The 24,882-nt window shown below is 44.0% G+C and overlaps 1 protein-coding gene and 1 long non-coding RNA gene across 8 annotated transcripts in view; both read left to right on the forward strand.

Annotated features, from left to right (window-relative positions):
• LOC149314201 (uncharacterized) overlaps positions 1-10,579 on the forward strand; it is a 303,565-nt gene extending 292,986 nt beyond the window's left edge. For all 3 annotated transcript variants that reach the window (XR_016281112.1, XR_016281111.1, XR_016281110.1), the window contains one exon: positions 10,528-10,579. This is a non-coding gene — a long non-coding RNA (uncharacterized LOC149314201). The remainder of the gene's footprint in view (positions 1-10,527) is intronic.
• A 10,430-nt stretch (positions 10,580-21,009) lies between these two features.
• STX3 (syntaxin 3) overlaps positions 21,010-24,882 on the forward strand; it is a 54,967-nt gene continuing 51,094 nt past the window's right edge. Inside the window, exon 1 of one of the 5 annotated variants that reach the window (XM_089520655.1) lies at positions 21,010-21,278. In XM_089520655.1, coding sequence (XP_089376781.1) covers positions 21,249-21,278 — 30 coding nt within the window. In that variant the 5' untranslated portion in view covers positions 21,010-21,248. The remainder of the gene's footprint in view (positions 21,279-24,882) is intronic. The other 4 variants (XM_089520657.1, XM_089520656.1, XM_089520659.1 and 1 more) reach the window with 4 other exon arrangements.

A 24,882-nucleotide genomic window follows, 5' to 3' on the forward strand; every position in this document is an offset into this window, starting at 1 on the left:
CAATGTTGTACAAAGGAATTACTTTTTCCCCTTAACTTGAAATGCCACAGTTATATTTATTTGGGGAAGCTTCTGTTGTTTAGTATGTTTTTTTAATTTTTATTAAGTCTTTATGTCAATTTTTTGGTGGAGGTGGTTCAACTATATCAATATATTCTTTATATATTATTATTCCCTACCTATCCTTTATATTTCTTTTCAACTTATATCATCATCATCATCATCATCATTATTATTATTATTATTATTATTTATGGTATTTATATCCCACCCTTCAGCCCTAAAGGCTATCAGAGTGGCTTACAATTAGTCATAAGACATCATTAACTTCTAGTCTTCTTTGATCCAAAGGCAACCAGTTCTGAACTAGCAAGTTCCTGACATTACCACTGCTGTGTAAAAGGACAATGGTGGTGTGTGAGTGACATGGAAGCATCATTGTGAGTCCATTTAGATGTGCTCCCTTTTGTGTCTTGCTGAGCTGATCCTTCCTATGGCCCTTATCACATGTGAAAATTGGAACTCCAATCCAAAGCCATTCCGAAGGGAAGGGGAAGTAGATTCTAAGCCAATTCATGTGATTAATTATCACACATGAAGAACAAAATTGTGGTCATTCCTGAGGCAAAGCTGAGAGGTTGTAATATAAATATCACACCATGCTGATTCAACAATTTGAATTGGCACCCTTGCGCATGCTCAGTGGGGCTCTGAACGCATCAAGAACTTTTAGGCTTCCGGGGTGAAGAAGGGGGCCACTTTTTGTTTCCTGTTTCGCGTGAATGCTAGCCTCACGTGAATGATTGCCTCGCGTTTCTTCTTCCCTTCTATTTTATTCTATTTTTATTGTATTTCAACAATTTAGCAATGCCCACAACTCCCGCCATGTGTGGTATCGAGTATGTGTATGCGAGTATGTGTGTGAAGTGTCCAAATATACATATATTCACATATACACACACACACACACACACACACACATATATGTGTGTATATAAATATATATGTATACACATAGATATACATACATACATATATATACATACATGTGTGTATATATGTACATACACACACACACACATATATATACACACATATATAGGAGGAAGCAGAAGGATGGAGGGGGCAAACGGAGGCAAGATCGGGGTGACAGAAGAGGGAGGAGGAAGCAGAAGGGCAGAGGGGGCAAACGGAGGCAAGAGTACTGGAAGCAAATGGTGCAAAATTGCAGTGCTGCATCATGGGAAATGTAGCCCCTTGGAGGTTGGGGGGGGGGTGTACCAGGACTGAAGCAAAGTTGCATTCTACACCAAGACCAATTCGAATTGACCTTGAATAAAGATTTGTGAATTTGCTAGTTCACCAAATTCACCTACTCTGGAATGACTTTGGATTGATTTAGGATCAGGCTCAGAATGACTCCGCATCATGTGTGATAATCTATCATGTAATAACATGAATTCCCATGATTAGGTCTGGAATGGCTTCGGATTGGAGCTCCAAAAATCATCATGTGATAAGGGCCCAAGAATGCTCAGTGAAGGGGAGCGTTAGGAGCAAGCTACAGGAGCAGTCCTGTAAACGTCCTGCTAGACAAGACTATTTCAACTTCCTTGCCTCCTCCAGATGTTTTGAACTGAAATTCCCATATTTCAGCAGGGTCCTCCACTTCTAAGGAAAATCAGAAAAAACAGTTTTGAATCTAGAGTCCATCATTAATGGTTTTCTAGTCATAGTACCCATAGTCAAACATTCACTAATGGGTGGGGGTCTATGTATAGCTAAACATACAGCGCGCCCATGCCATACACAGTCTTGAGCGTACGCACTCAAGCCGCAGGGAGCGCACGGGGCGGAAGGGGCGGTGCGTCCCATTCAATTGAATGGGGGCGTGCGCCTGTGGCACCCTGTGCTCTGCCGCACCGCCATGCACGAGCCCCATTGTTTCCAATAGGGCTTGAGCATAGGTGGAATTTGCCTTACGCAGCGGGATCCAGAACAGATCCCCTGCGTAAGGAGAGGGCTGACTGTACCTATGTATTTGTTGTTGTTATCCACCCTCGAGTCGACCTCGACCCATGGCAACCCTGTAGATGAGATATCTCCAAGACTCTCCATGCTCCACTGCTCTGCTCACATCCTACAAATCCATACCCATGACCTCTTTAATAGAGTCCACCCATCTAGCATGCTATTATATACAGGCTATTACTTAGCTTAGCATTTTGAATACTTGTTCAAAGCTTTGTGGATGGCAAGAACTTTCTCAAGCTGAAGCTATCAGACAGGACACTTTTCCTTTCTCAGGTGTTCAGACAAACTCAATTCTCTTATGTTCCCATCCTCCTTGTCATTAGCCTTCCATTAAAATTTATTTAAAAAGACAGGTCTGTCCAGGCACACTAATTTGTTAGTTGAAGTGTGGGTTCATTTATGGTGACACCATGAATTTCATTGGGTTGTCTTAGGCAAATAATACTTGGAAGAGAATATATTTCTTTCCATTGGAACTAACCAGTCATTTGCTTCTTGTTACAAGGAATGTGCTGAATATAGGAGAATCAATCAGAAAACTGGCTGGATCGTCTCCTGCTCCATTAAAAGAGATATCCAGAAGTCTATGTGAAAAGGTCAACGGACTGCAGTCTGACATGTACAGAGAAAGAAGGGAACAGGGTGCTGAGTTTTAATTTTTGTAAACCTGGGGTTCTTTTAGCCTAGGGCCTCAGGACATCTGTGAATTAGCTTCATTTTTTCCTTTGGTTTCCTTCCTGTTAACTGTGAAGTTTTTCCACTCACAGTGAATTTTAATGTACTCCTTTCCAGGTATTCACTGCATTATTGTTATCATATTTTGCTCCAGAAGAGTAGGGGAGAAAATCCAATTTCCAATCAATCAACTAAATTATATGCAAAACTTTTGTTTGTATCTCTTTATGATTATTTTTTTTCTAAGGAGAAGATACATAGGCACGTTACAGAGCACCGAAAAGTGGTGCTCTGCCTGCGCCATCATTAGCTACGCCGAGAAGCCCCAGCGGCCAAACCGCAAGGCTTCCCAGCGCAGCTAAAAAGAAGCACCAAAATGGGGCTTCTTCTTGCATTGCAGAAATGACGCGACGAGGCGCCAATGGTGCACTCGACGCGTCATTTTCGCGATGCTGCGTGCGGACACTAAGCGTCCGGCACGTAAAAATGGTCGCGCCCATGTGTATAGGGTGTGGCCATTTTTATGCCCCTGTCACGTGCTAGGGGTGAGGCCAGTATGGACGCTAGGTCCTCGGCCAACCCCTAGCACGTGATGGGGGCACTGCAAAGGCCCGTGCGGAACAGGCCATAATTTCCATCAAATTCCTGAGAACTACTGCTCTAGAGGATAGTGTTTCAGGAGGGCTAGCATCACTCTGGTGATCATACAAGTATATTTGTAAACTGTATATTTACAAATAAAGGCAATATTGCAAAATGCCTTTTGGAAGGGATTAACCTCCAGATTGTTTTGCATATACCCCTAGATTATTTTGCAACTTGGGTAAGTGCAATGAAAATATATAACAGTATATTTCTGGTACACAACCAATGTAGCACAGTAATTTGCCAACTAAGACTCCTAGAGATCAGGGTCTGAATCCCCACTTAGCCATGAAAACCCAGTGGGCAGCCTCACTCAGTCTCAAAGGAAGGCATTGGCAAACCTTTTCTGAATAGTCTTGCCAAGAAAATCACATGATAGGGTCATCATAAATCAGAAATAACTTGAAGGCACACAACATAATGTTTCTGGTATCTGATAAAATAAGAGCAGCTGGGATCAGCTTAACCTCCTATGGGGCATACAGCGTCTATAAAATCATCAGAGGTGGAAATCCATCAGATTGTGGTGAAACAGAAAAAAGGAAGGTTGTCTCAACCCTGGCTCAGTGAAGATAAAGGTTGTACCCTTCTTTGAGGTAAATATGGTTAGGAACACTGTAAGCATTGTAAATCGGGATCAGAATTCTAACTGCAATTGTTTTGAGAACTTGGGAAAAGCATTAGTCACTGACAATGATTTCCGTTTCCATTAGCAATAATGTTCATAAACCTAGAAAATGTGCTGACTGAATTGTTGCAGTGATTAGAATCTCATATGGATGTTGTTCTGAAAAGGCAGATGTATGTTTTTGTAGAAATGATGCACTATTTCTTACCTTGATATCTAAATGTCTGCTCGACATTTAGATAGCTTTTGTAGAAAGCTGCTTTTATTTTCATGCAGCATTGTCTGTCATTTCCATTACCTCCAAATGAAGCTGAGACATCAATACAGAATGGATATAAATGCTCTATTTCACACATGGGCAGGGGTGTGTGTTTGCAAATGAGGTGGGGGGGGGGGAGTCTGTACACTGTCAGCCGTACCTCAAAGCACACTGGGGACTGAATGGCAAATTCTGTCAATTCCTTCAAAGGGATACTACATTATGAACCTGAAAATTACTATTAAAGAAAAAGTTAAGTTTTATGTTCTCTAGTCTAGATCAAGACATCATGTTTTTATCCAACTGAAGGTGCCACTTAGCTTACCAGTACCAGTAAGTTTGTGTTATAAACTGCTTTCTGAATTATCACAGTATAATTTTGCATAAACTTAAGTTTTAGCATAGGCTATGTTTTTTTGCACCTGATTTAACTCTAAGCCTCTGCTTATAATCCCCAACCCATATAACATTCATAACACACATATATACAAACTATATTTTAGTACATGGATGTTTGTGTAATAAGAAACACAGACAGACATGCTTTTGAGACACTAAAACTTAACAGTGCAGCACATTCTGAAAGCACTACCACCCCAGCCTAGCAAAGAGCCCACAGAGATCTGCCATATTTACTTGTGAATCTTTTTGGACTGTGCCCATTCACTTTTCATAATGAAGATAGTTATAATCTGACACAATAGTATTTATATTAAACAACATTTGTTTTGCAGTTCTTTGGTTAAGCCATCAGCACTACTTGCACTGGTCCAAAACACATTGCAGAAATAATCCAGTTTGAGATGGCTTTAACTGCCCTGGCTCAGTACTAGCGAATCTTGGGAATTGTAGCTTATTGTGGTACTTTCTCTGACAAAGAAAGGTAAAGATTTCATGAAACTACAGTTCCCCAAATCCCTAGCATTGAGCCAGGGCAGCTAAAGCAGTCCCAAACTAGATTATTTCTGCAGTGTGCTTTGGACCACTGTTAATAGAACTGCTATGTTTTTTAACATGTATTTAGTATGAATAATAATGGTGGTATCCAGACCGGCGCAAAGTGCCGGCCTGGATACATACTAGGGTTGCCTTTCCAGATGCCCCACAACCCTAGTAGGTTATAATGGCGGTGCCCTTTTTACATGGGCGCCACCATTACGATGGCGCGGCGTGGCGCGGACGTGACGTCCTGGTGCCACCGGAGGGCACTTGTGGTGCCCTTTCAGTGGCACCAGAAGGAGCTCCATTTCGAAGCTCCTTCAGCTGTGTGTATCGCCGGCGCGGCCTTTAAATGGCTGAGCCAGTGATACAAAGAGAAAGGGGCCGAGTGCCCCCTTTCCCCCTTTCCCAGACACAGTCGGGGTGTCCTTGGAGCATGAAGCCCCAAGGACACCCATTTCCAAGCCGCGGGGAAGCGGCATTTTGCCGCTTCCCAGAGACCAGGAAAAGCAGAGGCCCCAATCTGTGATAGCTGAGGCCCCAATCTGTTGGGGAAAAGGGCGGGTGCAGGCGACCCCAAAGGGGTGGTTTGTATCCCACCAATGTGTTGTGAAATTCTTCAGTGCTGGCAGCTTCCCTCCATGTTAACATGTGCACATGCGTATGCATACACACACATTCACACTTTTGCACCCTCGTTGCTATGGAAGGACAAAAAGGAGAACATGGCTGTAGCCTGTGTAAAACAACCTGCTTCTCTTTCCAAGAGAAAATAAGTCCTTCCCTCTCAGTATGCAAGGGCTACTAGAGCTGCTACTGCAGATTCTTCCATCTGAAATCTCAGGGTTTGTGACAGTCCTTGCCTGACAATCCTAGAATATCAACCCCATCTAGTGTTCATGACTGGCTCATGGCCCAAGACTCTTCTCTCCCCTTCATGATCAGTTAGAGAACAAAATGTCTTCAAATGGATCCAGCCTGAGAAAACAATACAAGGAATCTCCTAAAAGGAAGTGTTTCAGATAGCCAGTATGCCTCTCTTTTCTTTCTTTTCTTCCCTCTTTCAGTCTAACTTGTTGCTGACTGCTTTCAAGTCATTTCCAACTTATGGCAACCTGTCACAGAGTTTTCTTGGCAAGTTTCTTCAGAGGGAGTTTGCCATTGCCATCCTCTGAGGCTCACATTTGACTTGCCCAAAGTTAACAATTGGCTTTCACGGCTCAGCAGGGATTCAAACCCTGGTCTCCAGAGTCATAGTCCAACCTTCAAACCACTAAGCCACACTAATGCTACTTTTCAGGGAAGGACTACAACTCCCAGAATTCCCCACTGGCCATGCAGACTGGTAGATTCTGGAGCTGTACTACCCATAGTATTTCCAAATTTTGTACAAAATCTGTGGCAGTCAGAAGGATAGTGTGAAGAATCCCTGCATCTTTAGGAATGCTGTTGACAATGGACCACCTAGAGAGTGTACCCTCCAACTGTTCCAGTTTGGCAGAGAAGGCCCCAGTTTCTTTCTTCCACTTTCCCTCTCTGTCCTCTCCTTACTTTGATTGCTACAGAGTTAAAAGGATAATAGCAGATTCCACTCAATATGGTGATGTACAGAATTTTGCTGTCTCCAGTAGGCTCAGCCAAATGCAAACTGCTGCAGGCTCTCCTAGCCTTGTGTTAGTTGGGTAACTTTTCCCATCTTGACCCCAATCTGATGTTGTTTGGCCACACATGTCCCCATTTTCATCTGTGAAATGTTGGAGGGTATGAGAGAATTCTGGTAAATGCTCGTGCTTACATCTGGTTGTGTAACACATAACCAACTATAGAGCACATTTGAATGAAGAATCCAACTAAATATTTAGTTTATGATTTTGATTGTTTATTTTCACCTTTTTATCTCTTACTAAAGTCGGGTTTAATGTACTCCTACAACTCAGTGGCTGTAGTTACCCCAGAGACTGCTTACCATAGCTTTCTATACAGGAACAATCACTTGGAAAGGGCAGTTGTTGTTACTTTTTTGTCAGCAGGTGTCCCAATCTTTTAACACCTGTATGGGCAGCAGATCTCTGAGTATTCTTTCTTAACATGCAAAACCAATGATAGAAAAAGGCTTCTTTCTGGATGTTCTTCATGTGCATTTTAAAAGATGTAACCAGGTACAGTGGCTAGGAATGTGCACTGGGAGGTATATAATTAATTTCTCACTACAGCAGTGATCTTGGCATGTCTCTCTATGTTTTTTCTTCGCAAACGAAGATTCAGGAAAGACTCATCCTGCACTTTCTACAAGCGTGTTGATGACTAAAAAGGCCAATCCAAGATAAACAAGTCCGGTTGCAGAGAGCACAGCAGAAAGTCACCGTGGGTGATGTTTCCGGGTTGTGGTTCTTTCTGTGTTGTTGTTTCTCTTCTAGACTCGTTCGGCGTGAGTTTTCAAAAGAGGCTGCAGCATCGTGGATACTGCATCTCCATGCCTCCCGATGCAAGGCCAGGGCGGACCATTATTAGTGATCAATTTGGCCGAGCCTGAGATGTTGTTTCAGGAAGTCCTTGTATCTCTTCTTTGGGGCACCCCTCTTACGCTGACCCGTGGCGAGCTCACCGTAGAATACTATTTTTGGGAGACAATGGTCCTTCATCCTAGAAACGTGTCCTGCCCAGCACAGCTGCGTCCTCAATAGCATGACCTCAATGGTAGTGATCCCTGCTTGTTCAAGGACAGCAACATTTGTCACATGGTCAGTCCAGTGTATATTTAGAATTGTGCATAAACAGCGCTGATGAAAGCATTCGAGGAGTCATAGGTTTTGACAATATGTGACCCATGTTTCAGACTCATAAAGGAGAATAGACAGTACAATGGCTCTATACACACTGATTTTTGTGCTTCACCTCAGGTGTTCGTTGCTCCAGACTCTTTTGTGAAGCCTTCCAAATGCACTATATGCCTTTGCTAATGGAGACAAACCCCTATTTTTCAGCTTCCACCTCACATGTCCATTTTAATGAGAAACAGCATTGACTGCCTTACAGAGTTGATTTTAAGGCAAGGATGGGGCACTCTCGATCATTGGCACCCCACATGCTTTGGATTTTAGTTACCGGAAGTCCCAACCAGTGTGTGCAAGAATAAGAGACTGGGGGCACTGTAGTACAAAACATCTGGACATCCAAGTGATTTGCCACTTCTGTTGTAAAGAGGTAGTTGTAAGACTTGGAATGTTAAATATGTACTTTGTAAAATACACTATATTTATAGTGTTAAGTTTTATTGTCTCTGTCTTTGATTTTGTATGTTTGATGTTACATCCTTTGGTAAAAATGGGTGCTACAAACAAACAATGACACATGCATATGTTTATTATTAATATTCCTACAAATACAAAGAAAGGAGGTGATGGCAGTACTAGAGAGGGACAGATATCACTGCGAAATTGACCAGCAGTGAAATAGTTAGCATCACACGGAGTGAAAATGTCATATTTACTCCAAAGTTATACAAAGTATTTGACAGCCATCAATGGAATGTAGAGCTTCAGGATTCTAAGGATCTTTCTTAGCTGCCAGAGGAGAGCATCTATAAACAATGACTCCCTTCTTTATACAACCTCTTTGGCCTCCTGTGGGTTCTTTATGGGTATGTAGTTCTTTTTTTTTTCAAGGCTAGGTAAGTTCTCCCTAAAGGTTGAAAATAAAAGATGAGATTGTGGAAGACAAACTGGAAACTATTTGTTCAGAGCACTAGGAACACTATGTACCTGTCTTCAAGGGGGGTGCTGTTCAAATGTAAGACACTTTTAAAGAACAGTGGGATATACTTTTAAAGGAAAGATTTAACAGTTAAACTAGCCAATGCTTAAGTCATTGAGATATAGGCGCACTCACTCAGACCAGATAGCTACTGCTAGACAATACTTCTCCTTGCAAATGCTGGTGGCTTTTACCCAAATAGGGGTGAATTGTGTGGAAGAAGATAGAAATTACCTAAAAGAGAACAAGGATAGGCATGTTGGGTATCCAAAGATCTGGGAGAAACAGTACGTCAACTGGATGCTACACAAATGTGGGGTATATAGAAGAGTGGAAAAAATTAAAGCCATTACTGAAATAAGCCCATATCAAAGCCTGTTTGGAATTTGCAAAAAGGCATGTGGCAAGAGAGAGACTTATCTGTTTGATGAGACCATTACTGTGTGTGTGTGTGTATTGCTTTTCCACAACCACAATATGTAATGTGTGGTACAAAGTCAACAATACTGATTTGTTCTGAGAACACTGTCCCCACAGTAAAACATGGTGATGGCAGAATCATATTGGAGGGATTGGGAAATTGGTCTGGACTGAGGGCCAGATGGATGGGTCAAAATATAGGGCAATTCTGAAGGAAAACCTGCAAGGACCTGAGACTGGGTGGAATCTGAATTTCAGCCAGGACTATGACACACAGCCAAAGCAACACTGGATTCATTTTAAAACGCTAACTTGAATGTCTTACAACAGCCTGTCAAAACCCAGACCACAGTTCAATTGCTAATCAGCAGTAGGCCTCATGCAATGTGACAGAGCTGAAGCAGTTTTGCTAGGAAGAATGGGCAAAAACTGAAGGATACAGATGTGCAAAGCAGATAGAGGTGTGCCCAAGAAGACAGGCAGCTGGAATTGCTGCCAAAGGAGCTTCAACCAAGTATTTACCGGGGGGGGGGGGGGGAATACTTACACAACCAAGAAGTGTCAGTTTGTTTTTGTTTTCTTAGCTTCTCTGCCACAGTAAAAATATTTTGGCACTTTCACAGTATGACGTACCTTGTATACACTTAGTGGTAACAATTAAATCCATTTCAGTTCCAGGTTGTAACACAACAAAATATGCAGAAGGGAAAGGGAGGGTGTATACTTCTTCAGGGCACTGCCAGTTAATTTGCAAGTGTAAAGGTTGAACACAGATGGAGGCAGGTAGTTTAGACAATTCACTTCTCCACAACAGAAAGAGGAACAAGCAGCTGCTGCTCAAAGATACTTTTTAACAAAGGCTGGAAATGTTTATTTTTTGGACTAGAGCTCCCATACACAATTAGCCAGCCAGGCCATGAACATGCTGACTGCGGGGTCTGGAAGCAGTAGTCCAAAATGGTATATCTCCTATGCTGTCTTTTCAGAGTTTGTCATCCGTTTCATTCTCTCTCAGAAACTGCAAAATGTTTCTGTTGTTCCTCACACACAGATAGCTCACTACCACCCTCGTTGCTGAAGGGGCGGAGCTTCTGTGAGTCACATCTGCGAGTCACAAGGGGGCGGAGCTAGCAGACTAGCTTTATATACCAACTTCCAGAGCCTTCCAGAACAGTCCGGCCAGAGAGAGGAGAAGGAGAGGAGCTGCTTGGCAGCCATTTTGAGACCATGTGCTTGTTGCTGAAGGGGCGGAGCTTCTGTGAGTCACATCTGTGAGTCACAAGGGGGCGGAGCTAGCAGACTAGCTTTATATACCAACTTCCAGAGCCTTCCAGAACAGTCCGGCCAGAGAGAGGAGAAGGAGAGGAGCTGCTTGGCAGCCATTTTGAGACCGTGTGCTTGTTGCTGAAGGGGCGGAGCTTCTGTGAGTCACATCTGTGAGTCACAAGGGGGCGGAGCTAGCAGACTAGCTTTATATACCAACTTCCAGAGCCTTCCAGAACAGTCCGGCCAGAGAGAGGAGAAGGAGAGGAGCTGCTTGGCAGCCATTTTGAGACCGTGTGCTTGAGACCGTTTGCTCGTTGCTGAAGGGGCGGAGCTTCTGTGAGTCACATCTGTGAGTCACAAGGGGGTGGAGCTAGCAGACTAGCTTTATATACCACCTTCCAGAGCCTTCCAGAACAGTCCGGCCAGAGAGAGAAGGAGAGGAGCTGCTTGGCAGCCATTTTGAGACCGTGTGCTCGTTGCTGAAGGGGCGGAGCTTCTGTGAGTCACATCTGCGAGTCACAAGGGGGCGGAGCTAGCAGACTAGCTTTATATACCACCTTCCAGAGCCTTCCAGAACAGTCCGGCCAGAGCCGGCGCGCGAATTTTTCATTTTCTTTAACTCAGCAACTCTGCTCAAGTGGCATCAGGTTAGAATCAGATATTGAAACAGAACCTTCCCTTTAAGTGTAAGATAGCAGCCAGTACTTACCTTTAAAGAAGTATTCCCAGTAGATTGACTGTTATATTTACTACTAAAGACTTTGCAGTATGGACAACGAGGGATCTGCCGCAACCTGCAACTCTTGTGGGATGTTTCTCTTCTTGCCTACAGAAGTGGAGAACTTCACTGCACCAAGTGCAAGTTGGTAGCACTCTTGGAGGAGAAAGTGCAGCAGCTGGAGTCCAGAGTAGCTACACTTCAACATATTAGGGAACAAGAGGATTTCCTGGACACAATAGAACTAACCATCTTGGATGAGTACCATGCAGAGGAAGATGCTAGGGTGGAAGGGTCACTTGCCAAACAGAGGAGGCAGACAGCTGGAGGAATGTCACAAAGAGAAGTAAGCCAAGAAGGAATTGTTCGGGGAGCTTGCAGCTAGAGAATCGATTCGAAGCTCTTTCCCTTATCAAGGAGGATGAAGAAGAGCAGCATGGACAGGCTTCGGGGACAGAACAGGGGAGCCTGAGAGTCCCACCCGAGGGAACAGTCGCTGCTAAGCCTCGGAGGAGGCGTGTGGTCGTAGTGGGGGACTCCTTGCTGAGGGGTACAGAAGCAGTGATTTGTAGGCCTGACAAGATGTCTCGAGAGGTGTGTTGTCTTCCAGGTGCAAAGATCCGTGATGTGACAGAGAGGCTGACAAGACTGGTCAAGCCTACTGACCAATACCCCTTCCTTTTGGTCCACGTGGGAACTAATGATACTGCAAGACACAGCATTCAGAACATCAAAAGGGATTACGAGGCGCTTGGTAGGAAGCTGAAAGGAATGGATGTACAGGTTGTCATCTCATCTCTTCTGCCAGTTGAAGGGCATGGTCCAGGAAGGGAGAGGAAAATAGCAGATGTGAACAACTGGCTTCGCAGATGGTGCCGCCGAGAAGGATTTGGATTCTTCGATCATGGGCTGCGGTTCCATGAGGAGGGACTTCTTGCAACAGACGGGTTGCATCTCACGCCAGTTGGAAGAAATGTTTTTGCCAACAGTCTCAAGAAGTTGATCAGGAGAGCTTTAAACTGAGTCCCGAGGGGAAGGGAGACAATATTAAGGAAGGCGAAAGGGATGGCGAAAATAGTCAAACTGACAAAGAGGAAACAAGGCAAACAGTGCAAGGACCCAGCAGTGGGAGGCAAAAAAACTTACACAGGCAGCAAGTAAAAGGGAACCATGGTCTGCAATGTCTCTACACTAATGCAAGAGCATGGGAAATAAGCAAGATGAACTCGAACTCCTAGTACAACAAAGCAAATATGATATAATAGGCATCACTGAAACCTGGTGGGATGAGTCTCATGATTGGAATGTGGAAATAGAGGGGTATAACCTTATTAAGAGAAATAGGCCAAACAGGAAAGGAGGAGGAATAGCACTATATGTCAGAGGTATTTACACCAGTGAAGAGATCCTGGACATCAATCATGGAAGCCAGGTGGAGAGCATCTGGATAAGAATCAAAGGGGAGGGAAACAACAGGGGTGTTACGGTGGGAGTCTACTACAGACCCCCAAGTCAGACTGAGGAATTGGATGATATCTTTCTAGAACACATGACCACACAGTCAGAAAAGAGAGATGTAGTAGTGATGGGCGACTTCAACTATCCTGATATCTGCTGGAAGTCAAACTCAGCAAAATCCTCAAGGTCTAGCAAATTCTTCACTTGCCTGGAAGACAATTTCATGGTCCAAAAGGTGGAAGAGGCAACAAGGGGGTCAGCTATTTTAGATCTGATCCTAACCAACAAGGATGACTTGGTTGATGGGGTGCAGGTGGTGGGATCATTAGGTGGAAGTGACCATGTTCTCCTGGAGTTTGTAATACAGTGGAAAGGAGACGCCGGGCAGAGTCGGACACGCATCCTAGACTTTAGGAGAGCGGATTTCAGTAAACTTAGAGAAGTATTGAGGGCGATTCCATGGTCAGAAATACTAAAAGATAAAGGAGTTCAGGACGGATGGGACTTTCTCAAAAGGGAGATACTGAAGGCACAATTTCAAACAGTTCCAGTGAGAAAGAAAAACGGGAGGTGTCTCAAGAAACCAGGATGGATGACTAAGGAACTTTCAACCGAGCTAAGTTTGAAACGGAACATGTATAAGAAATGGAAAAAGGGGGAAATCACAAAAAAGGAATTCAAAGAAATAGCAGGCATGTGTAGGGATAAAGTCAGAAAAGCTAAAGCGCAGAATGAACTCAGGCTTGCTAGAGAGGTTAAGAACAATAAAAAGGGCTTTTTTGGATATGTCCGCAGCAAGAGGAAGAAGAAGGAAACGGTAGGGCCACTGCGTGGAGAAGATGGCAAAATGCTAACAGGAGATAGAGAAAAGGCAGAATTACTCAACACCTTCTTTACCTCAGTCTTCTCAGAAAAGGCAAAGGGTGCTCAACCTGAGGATAATGGAGCAGAGGACAGAATAGGGGAATTTCAGCACAGAATAAGTAAAGAGATAGTAGAGGAACACCTTGTTAATCTAAATGAATTTAAGTCTCCGGGACCAGATGAACTCCATCCAAGGGTATTAAAAGAACTGGCAAAAGTAATATCGGAGCCATTGGCAATCATATTTGATAACTCCTGGAGAACAGGAGAAGTCCCAGCAGACTGGAGGAGGGCAAACGTTGTCCCCATCTTCAAAAAGGGGAAAAAAGAGGATCCCAACAATTATCGTCCAGTTAGTCTGACATCAGTTCTAGGAAAGATTCTGGAGCAGATCATTAAACAGAGAGTCTGTGAACATCTAGAAGGCAATGCCATAATCACAAAAAGTCAACATGGGTTTCAGAGAAACAAGTCATGCCAGACAAATCTAATCTCTTTCTTTGATAAAATTACCAGCTTGGTAGATGAAGGGAATGCTGTGGATATAGTATATCTTGATTTCACTAAGGCCTTTGACAAGGTTTCCCATGACATTCTTGCAAACAAGCTTGTAAAATGTGGGCTAGACAAAGGAACTGTTAAATGGATCTGTAATTGGTTGACCGGCCGAACCCAAAGGGTGCTCAACAATGGCTCCTTTTCATCCTGGAGAGAAGTGACCAGTGGGGTCCCACAGGGCTCTGTCCTGGGCCCAGTGCTATTCAACATCTTTATCAATGACCTGGATGACAGAATTGGGAGCATACTTATCAAATTTGCAGATGACACCAAATTAGGGGGAATAGCTAATACCCCAGAGGACAGGATCAAGATTCAAAATGACCTGAATAATAATAATAATAATAATAATAATAATTTGTTTTATTTATATACCGCTATTCCAAAGATCATAGCGGTGAACAGCAAGTAAGCTAATTAGCAAGTAAGCTAATTTGCCCCCCAACATTCTGGGTCCTCATTTTAGCGACCTCGGAAGGATGCAAGCCTGAGTCGAGCTTGGGCCCTTTTGCAGGTCTTGAACTCGCAACCTTGTGGTTTTGAGTGAATGGCTGCAGTACAGGCATTTAACCACTGCGCCACCAGGGCTCCATGACTAGACTAGAAAGCTGGGCCAAAGCTAACAAAATGAAATTCAACACAGAAAAATGTAAGGTATTGCACTTAGGGCGGAAAAATAAAATGCACAGATATAGGATGGGTGACACCTGGCTGAATGAAACTACGTGTGAAAGGGATCTAGGAGTCCAAGTAGACCACAAGTTGAACATGAGTGAACAGTGTGATGCGGCAGCTAAAAAGGCCAATGCTATTTTAGGCTGCATCAATAGAAGTATAGTGTCTAGATCAAGAGAAGTAATAGTGCCACTGTATTCTGCTTTGGTCAGGCCCCACCTAGAATATTGTGTCCAGTTCTGGGCGCCACAATTCAGAAAGGACATTGAGAAACTGGAGCGTGTCCAAAGGAGGGCGACAAAAATGGTGAAGGGTCTGGAAACCATGCCCTATGAGGAACGACTTAGGGAGCTGGGGATGTTTAGCCTGGAGAAAAGAAGGTTAAGAGGTGATATGATAGCCCTGTTTAAATATTTGAAAGGATGTCATATTGAGGAGGGAGCAAGCTGTTTTCTGCTGCTCCAGAGAACAGGACCCGGAACAATGGATGCAAGCTACAGGAAAAGAGATTCCACCTGAACATTAGGAGGAACTTCCTGACAGTAAGGGCTGTTCGACAGTGGAATGCACTTCCTCGGAAGGTGATAGAATCTCCTTCCTTGGAGGTCTTTAAACAGAGGCTGGATGGCCATCTGTCAGGGATGCTTTGATTTGGATTTCCTGCATGGCAGGGGGTTGGACTGGATGGCCCTAGTGGTCTCTTCCAACTCTACAATTCTATGATTCTGCCTGGAGTGGGGCATGGGCAAAGTAAGGGTAAATCTTTTTTCCAGAACACATCCTACCTTCCTTGTTGCATTTATCTGAACTCATCTGTGGCAAAAGATGTGCATGGCAACTTTCCCGCTGACTATTAAGGATAGGATTGCCAGAGTGAAAACTGGAAATGTCTCCTGGACCTTTAAAGGTTGTGTAGGGGAGGGAATTTCAGCAGCTGCTGCTTGTCTTGCAACCTGGTAATATGGCGTAGCAGTTTGAGCATTGGACTTATCAACTCTGGAGACGAGAAACTGAATCTCACTTGGTCATGGAAAGCCACTGGAGAACCTTGGGTGGAGAAAACTCTGGATAGGTTTGCCATAGGCCCTATTCCCACTGGGCAAAAAAAGCGGCTTATTTCACTGCGATTCTGACTCGGATTTCCCCAAGCCATAATTGAATCTGACCCATCATTCCCATTAAAAATGGGTGCAAACAGATCCAGGGTTTTTTACCCATTTTTGTTCCCATTGGTATTTTCCTTGTGATAATTTTAAGCGGGTTATTTTGCTCCCCGTTCCCATTGCCCTTCCTGAACCTATTTTTTAAAAATCAGCTGTCAATCAAGTGCTTAAGCTTGATGTCACAGCCAATCAGTCGCTTAGGTGCTTTTTCCCTCCGGGAAAGGGAGAAAGGAGCCTCTATTCCCCTCAAATCCCTTTGCGTCCAGGCTCTTCTGTGTCTCCCCAGACTCCCTCTGGGAAAGAGAGAAGAGGAGCCTCTAATCACCCCAAATCTCTTTGCCTCCCCCATTGCTCCCTGGGCTGTCTGGGGGGCGATCATGCAGGCATGTACTGCAAAGGTCATCTGCTGCTCAGGCGCTCAGACAGAGGCGGAAAAAATAGTTAAAAATGGTGTTCAATGGCTTTCCTCACACATCGGTCTATGAATGTGGAGCAGGGGGGAGGTTGCAGGGGGAGTAATGTGTTTACTGTGTTTGGAGCTCAATGTAGCGCGATCGTCTTACCCTGCTTCCCAATCCACCGGGGGAAAAGCTATGCGAACGGAAGAAAATGGTGCCGGTAATGCAGGAAAGAGAACAAGCAGGTGACACCCCCAGGCCAGCCCCTTGAGCACTGCTCCTCCCATCCCCAAGTTCCTGAATCAGACACCCTTTCGTTCCCATTCATTTGCCCTGAATCAGACTCAGGAGGCACAGGAAAACCTGTTGAAAAGCCACTGTTTATTTAAACCGGTTTATCGACCACTGATTCTGGTTTTTCAGGATAAATCGATTCAGATTCTAATTCCAATGGGAACAATATCGGAGCAATACGGATCGAATGCACACTCAAATGGAAACAATGCACCCATGATTCCTGATCATCGTTATAAGCCAGTGGGAATGGGGCCTTAGGGTTACCACAAGTCAGAAAAAGACTTGCTGAAATTCCCTTTTCTTTGTAACCATTAAAGGGATGGGATCCATCTCCAGTTTTTGCTCTAGCAATTCTAATTAAGGAACATGTGGCCTGGAATCCTATTGGTTTAGCCTCACCTAGAGTGGACCCATGGAATCAGTTGCTGAATGGTTACACAACAAGTAAGTAAATCCAATGGGTGAAGTGGTTCTACTTTAGTTAGGATTTAGGCCAGAGAGTCATTCTGGATCCATTAACACACTCCTGTTCAGACTCCCTACCACCCAACAGATAATTTATCCTTCTCATATTAAATACTAACATGAGATGGTCAGATAAAATGCTACTCAAACTCAAATAAAAAACTAAATTAAAAATAATAATAATAGAGGCCTTTAACAGATTCTTTTGATTTGCAGATTCTGATACCATAGTGATCTTTCACACAACCATTCTCAAAGGCAGTGTCCCACTGTTAAACAGCTTACTGTCAGGAGGTTCTTCCTAATGTTGAGGGGGTACTCACTTCATCTTGCCCTCCACAGACTTTGGCCCCATACAGACAGGCCAAAATAAAGCTGCTTCAGGTCACTTTGGAGGTATGCTGTTTAAATGATGCATGCGTGCTAAGAGGCCAGAAGCTGCGCCAAAGCCACTCTCCAGTCCCAAGGACTGGAGCACAGCTTTTGTGCAGCTTCTGGCCTCTTAAGATGTGTGTGTCATTTAAACAGCATACCTCCAAAGTGACCCGAAGCAGCTTTATTTTGGCCTGTCTGTATGGGTTCTTTGTTTCTACCCCTGATTAGGCTGGGAAATTATGATTGAGCCAACATCATCCACTGATCCATGAAGCTGAAGTGGGTTCATTATTACCAGTCGATTGGTGGTTTAGATGCACATTCCAATGCAGCTGGTGAGTGAGCTGTAGTTTGAAAAGTCACACCAATAAGGAACTAGGAACTAACTTCAGAATCATTTCATAACTTTAAGTATGGCTTTCATGTGGATCACCTCTTCCCTGGTCCACCTCTTACCACTATACTGACCTGGCTTTGTAAATAAGTCGAGACAATTCAACCCAAGAATTCAGAGTGAGCAAACATATTGTGCAATATTGTGTCTGCGTATTTCAAGACATTTTCAACTGTCCTCAGAGATGCACAGTCTGGAATACAAAAAATAAAATAAAAATAAAATTGAAGAGCTGAAGGTCACAAGTGGGAAGACTGCAGATTGACCTACTTCTTTTTTCTTTTCTTTTAAAAATATGCAAAACTGAGTGAATTTCTTTTCCAGTCTCAGAGGGGGTACACTAATTTACTCAGAACCTACATTGATATTCCTGAAAACAATGTTGTGCTTGTCATACAGTTGTAAGAGGTATGTCCTTCCTATCTTGAACCTACATTAGTTTCTTCTTACCCTCTCTGCAGTTTACGTATAAAAGTCATGTCATCATGGGTATACAGGAAAAACAAGAGAGGAGCTATTCATAGGTAAGTGATGAATGATTTTTTTTTTAAAAACCTCCTTTGTTGTTAACAGGTTTTTTTAATTGTTGAAAGGGTACAAAGGGGCATGAAATACATTTGAATTACATGCATGCATCTACACTGTATGGACAGCAGTGTTCAAATCCTCCCTGAGCCATGAAACCCACTGGGTGACCTCTCAGCCTCAGAAGATGGCTACAACAAACCCACTCTGAAGAAACTTCTCAAGTAAACCCCATAACAGAGTTGCCTTAGGGTTGCAATAACTTGGAAATGACTTGAAGGCATGCAACAATAACACTGTATAAATACTGCAATTTGACAACTTTAAGTGCTGTAGCTCCAGCCTATGGAATGATTTGTAGTTTCACAAGGTCTATATAGCCTTTTTGGCCAGAGTGCTGGTGCTTCATGAAACTACTAATCCCAGGATTCCCTTGGATAGAGCCAGCACCCATAGTAAAAGTGGCCTCTAAATCAGACAGAAAGGAGAAAATAAATTTGGATGAGGACAAGAATGTTCAACAATGTAGCAGAAACTAAAGGCATCTACTTGTTGTTGAGTGCCTTCAAGTCATTTCCAGCTTATGGTGACTCTAAGGGGAACCTATCATGGGGTTTTCATGGCAAGTTTCTTCAGAGGTGGTTTGCCATCGCTATCCTCTGAGGCTGAGAAAGTGTGACTTGCTCCAGAGTCATCCAGTGGGTTTCATAGCCAAGCTGGAATTTGAACTGTGGTCTAGGAGTGTTAGTCCACCACAACACTCAACCACTACTCCACATTGACTCTCTTAAAGTGGTGTTATCAACTGCATTATTTCCACAGTGTAGATGCACCCATAATAAAAGTATCCCCAAATCAGACAGAAAGGAGTAAATAAATTGGGATGAGGAAAAAAAATATTCAAACTGTTCAACCTCTGCCTCAATCAGATGTCATAACAACTATTTCTTACTCACCTCTCCCCCGGATCAAGGTGGGAGACAACAACAGTTAACAAATAACTTCAGTTAAAACACACATCAATTTAAAAGGGCAAATAAGATGTACTGTACAAACAATTCACATAAAGTACTAACAGAATCACATAAAGAGTGGATGTTGCTAACAATGCACACATGGGATGATAGCCTAGCAGACCAACATTGGCTGCAGGAACCCAGAAACCTGACTTGTTACAAATATAAAATCACTTGTCATAAATTCATTCTTCCCCATTAATAAAGACATAAGACAACTGTAATGTGCCAAGGAACAACCTCAGTCCTTATGCAGTACTGTATAACAGTAACTTTTAATAAATGTTTGTGGGGTTTTTGGGCTATGTCGCCTTGTTCTAGAAGAGTTTATTCCTGACGTTTCACTGGCATCTGTAGAGAAAGATCTCTCTGAAGATGCCAGCCACAGATGCCGGTGAAATGCCAGGAATAAACTCTTCTAGAACATGCCACACAGCCTGAAAAATCCACAAAAAACTATCTGGCTGTGAAAGCCTTCAACTTCACAGTAATTTTTAAAATTACATTTACAGAGACAGGTTGATGGCCTTACTAACTTGTTGGAGGAATAGCACCTAGTTCAAGTGCCAACTCATGCTGTGTGCCTCTAGATCAGTGGCTCTCAATCTTCCTAATGCCATGACCCTTTAATACAGTTCCTCATGTTGTGGTGACCCCCAGCCATAAAATTGGGGTGTCTTGGTTCCTAAAACCATTGGAAATATGTGTTTTCTGATGGCATCCATTGGAGGACCAGAGTGTATGAGGTGGATTGCATGGGAGAAGGAAAACCTGTGGATAACCTGGACCCTAACTGCAAAGGAGGACAAGACACTGCAAAATGTCACACTTTACAGAAAAATGGAGCACACAACCAAATAAAAGTCCCAAACCCGAATGTGAATGTAAGTCCATGGTTCTCAGTCCTTCTCCAAGTGGAGCACATTCAAGCAAAATAGAGGGCATGGCCAAATGAAAGCTAAAAACACTCATGTAAATCTGGGCTGGGTCTTCAAGAAAAATGGGGGCCATGGCCAAGGAAATGCCAGAAGGACACTCCATATAAAGACAAACCCATGCTCCTTAGTCCTGTTCAAAGTGGAGGACACGACCAAAGAAAGGCCCAAAACACTAAAAATCTTACTCCTGCTCCAAATGGAGGACCCTCTAGAAAAAAGTAGGACGTGGCCAAACAAAAGGCAAAGGCGACCTGAAAACAACGCCCTGCTTCTTCCTTCGTCCTGCTCCAAAGGGAGGAGGCCAGGCCCAGGACTGTCTGGAGAGAGCCCCAAGGGGCAGCAGGCGCTTCCCTTCCCCGGAGGGGCTGGGGCTTCTGCCTGGCCCTGGCCTCCCGCCTTTGGGTTCCTTGAAAGCCCTCTGTTTTAGAGGGCCTCTAGGGCCAGGATGCCCTCCTCTGGGCAGGGCTGCTTTAAGGGCCAGGTGAGGAAGAGGAGGAGGAGGAGCCTGTGGCCTGCCTGCCTCCCTCTCGCCCTCCCCTTCCCTCGGGATTAGCAGCTGCTCAGAGCCAGATTGAGGTTCCCCAGCAGAAGGAGCAGGAGAATGAAGGACAGGCACTGCTGCTAGCAAAGCCAGGAGGAGGAGGAGGAGGAAGCCTTGCCTCTGGGCTGGGACTCCACTTCCTGGAGGAAGCCTCCCTCCCTGAAGGGAGTTTGGCCCCAGCTTCACCTGGAGGACAGAGAAGCAGCAGCAGCAGGAGGAGGAGCCAGAAGCTCACCTGCCCAAAATGAAGGACCGGCTGGAGCAGCTCAAAGCGGTGAGGGGCCTTTCCCTCCCCCCCTCTCTGTCTGGCTTGGTCCTCCTTTTGCAGGACCTGCCCTCCCTTCCCGCCTTCTGCCCAGGAGGGGAGCAGGGCTAAGAAGCAGGGGTTGACCTTTCTATGGGAGTGGGGTTTTCTTAGCCTTTTTTGGCTCCTTTCCTCCATTATGTTACTGGACAGACATAGATGTGTGTGTGTGACCAGGCATGTCCTCCCTTCCCGCCTTCTGCCCAACAGGCTTCTCCAAATGTCCTCCATTCGGAGCAGGGCTAAGAAGCAAGGCTTGACCTTTCTATAGGAGTGGGGCTTTTAAAGCCTTTGTTTGCTCCTTTCTTCCATTATATTGCGCTCTCTCTCTCTCTCTCTATATATATATATATATATGTATAGTCAGGGTAACCAGGCTTGGTCCTCCTTTTCCAGGACCTGCCCTCCATTGCTCTCCCCAAATGGGTTGAGTCCACCTCACCTGTTTGTTTGTTTGTAGGAAGGGGTTTGTAGAAAGTAAGGGTTTCTGCATGAAGCCCCCCTCCCCAGGCAGGCTTATGGCTTCAGCCCTTCCTTCCCCTTTCCCTTGGTTACTACACTCCCGGATTCTGGCCAGACTTGGTCCTCCTTTTCCAGGACGTGTCCTACATTTCAGCCTTCTGTCCCAGAAGAATTCCAAAATGTCCTCCATTGTGAGCATGGCTGAGAAGCAGGAATTGGTGTTTATATGAATGTTTTGAGCTTTTATTTAGGGAATGCCCTACGCTTTTCTTGAAGGCTCTCCATTCCAGCCTTCTGCCCAGGAGGAATTCCAAAATGCCCTCGATTTGGAGAAGAAATATGGATTTACATTTCTATGAGTGTTGCAGCCTTTGCTTGGTCATGTCCTACAATTTTCTTGAATGGCCTCCATTTTGCGGGGCCTTGTCCTCCTTTGTGGTGAGGAGGACATTGGGTTGCTCTGTCTGGACAATGGGGATAGTGGAGACTGGAAAGAGAAATGCCCCTTCTCCTGGAGGCAGGGTGACCAGAGGCTCTCATCACAAAGGAGGACAAGGCACTTCAAAATGGAGGACATTAAAGACAAAGAGAGGACATTACAAAAATACAAGATAAGAACACTCCTAGAACGATAAATGTATGCTTCTTAGGCACCAAGTGGAGGAGATGTGGGAATTTCTCTTGGACAGGAGGTTGAACTGTAGGACACGTCCTGGAAAGGGAGGACATCTGGTTACTCTGCCCATGTGGAAGTCCTACTGAGTTTCATTGAGTATGCTTTGGAGTAAACACGCACAGGATCCGGGAGCGTAGTAACCAGGGAAGGGGATTAAGCCATAATATATTAGCTTGCCTGGAGAGGTGTACTTAATTCGGAAATACTTACTAGCCCCCTGTAAAAAAGAGGTTAGATGGGCACAAATCATAAGGGGCAGAAGTGGCTCAAACTAATCCCCACATTTTAAAAATGATAATACTAACAGATGTGGGGTGGCAAGGAGGGAACTTATAGCTCAGGAGCGTCTAAACTTTCCAAAGTGGCTGGCTGGAAAGGTGACAGTGGGATTGTTCAGTCATACCAGAATTGGGTGAGGCAGAACATTTGTCCAAATTGTAGCGAGTGGGATTTTATGAGAATATACACATATGTGTATTTATCTGCATGCCTTTGAGCACAAACATCCTGGATGTCCATGTTCAAAACAGGGCCCTGCAAAGCTGGCTAGGAATGGGGCAGGGGAAAACTTGTCAAATGATAGTTGGAAAGATATTTGGAGAGAGGGGTGTAGATTTGTGAGGACACTTATGAGAAGGGGATGAGGGTCCTCTTTCCCACATAACCAGCTATTTCCTGCTACTTTTTTCATGAAGAAGTTGAATGGAGTTGGCAACTTCCTCCTTTTGGTTTCCCGCCTTGTGACACTTGGAGTTCTGTTTTCCTCCCACACCCTGGTTCACAAACTTTCATTGAAACCTGTGCCTGAGGACATATCTCTGTAAGATGTCGCAAAAGCATTATGCACATCCAGGAGTGGAGTACTAGTTTTGTATAATCTCTCATTTAACATTTACTGCTCAGTTGACTTGTAGCCTGCTCCCCCCAATTGTCTGCAAGGAAAGTTCCTCAATTACCCCTCCATAGCAGATCATAATGGATAATCTCTCAGCCTGTGGTCACTTCTGAGACCAACTCTTTAGTGTCTTTTAGTTTTCAGTCTTAATTTGTCAGCCTTATGTGGGGGAAAACACAAGCACCTGGCTTGTAAGACAAGTTTGTCAGTGATTCTCCTGAAGTACATCATCCCTGAACACATTATGGTGTGTGTGTTGTGACGTGGACAGTCACTCCATGGAGATGGCATAAAGGCAGCTTCTCACAGGTTTTATTGCCAGAAAGTTCAACTAGCTCACCATGTGCTAGACTTGGCAAAGGCTCCTTCTTTCACACTTGCTGACTTCATGGTGACGACAACCTGCTTCATCATAAAGCTCCTAGGCTGGCTGTTCTGTCTTTCACCATATAAATAAAGTGTGTGATCATTGCGATTGTTTGGATACAGATGGTAGTTCTACTCCACCTCTTGTTTTATGGCACAAGGAAGACTCCTTGTTTGTTGGGAATAACCAGTTGCTTAATGTCAAGGAAGGTTGGTGTGGCTGTGCAGCCATGACAGGTCAAACTCTCTTCCTTGCTCTTTCCAAACAAGGACAGTACGGTATAGTTGAGCAAGGAATAAAGATGGAAAGAGAGAAGGGAAGAGTTACTTTTTTTTTACTCCTGTATCCCAAATCTCAAATATTTATATCACTGGGCACAGCACTTGGGTGATGACAGAAAGGTATCACTGCATAATCTGAAGATTTTCCAAATTCAGATAAAATTGAGAAATAATGTGGATCAGCTGGTGACAGATTCAGCTGAAGGGTGCTTCCAGACTGTGTTCAAAAGAAAATGTGCTTTTTCTTCTTAACAGACCCTTTTCTTCATAACAGAATGTTTTGCAGAAAGGAGAAGAGAGAAGAAGAGGTATCAAAATGGGGGATGGAAATACACATAGAAGATGGTATCATATATTCCCCTTTCAAATAACATTCCATGAATAAGACAGGAGAGGAGAAAAGCTGATAGACCCATAACAGGAGAGGGGGGAAAATGCTGGCAACCCAGTGACATAAGGTCATCAGGGAAATGATCAGTTTTCTGGACTGAGTCTGGTGCAGAACTTTTGTTACACCTCTGATAAGGAGTACAAAGCACTTACTTGGTTTATTTCTCCAATTTAATTTGTACAGATTAAATGGAGATGTCAAATACATGAAGTCATTTTTATGGTTAGAGCTTGTCTCTCCCTTCCCCCACCTCACTTTGTTGTGGAGCATTTGGACCTTCTGTTGAATTAGCAATTATATAAAACTAGGCCCCAATATTAATCTGTATTCTAGGGGAGGGCCTGTAACCCAATCATCAGGTAAAGGATGACACTATCATTTTTCTTTATCATAAATTCCAGAATTAGATTAGCAATTGGATTTAGGACATAATATGCCACGGCCTCCCAATAATGCTCTTCTGTCCTCCATGAAACCTTGTGTCAGTGCCAGAAGACTCCTT

Source organism: Sceloporus occidentalis, unplaced genomic scaffold (assembly GCF_023333645.1).
Source record: "Sceloporus occidentalis isolate IW3139 unplaced genomic scaffold, rSceOcc1.0.p SCAF_4, whole genome shotgun sequence".
NCBI classification, from domain to species: Eukaryota; Metazoa; Chordata; class Lepidosauria; order Squamata; family Phrynosomatidae; genus Sceloporus; species Sceloporus occidentalis.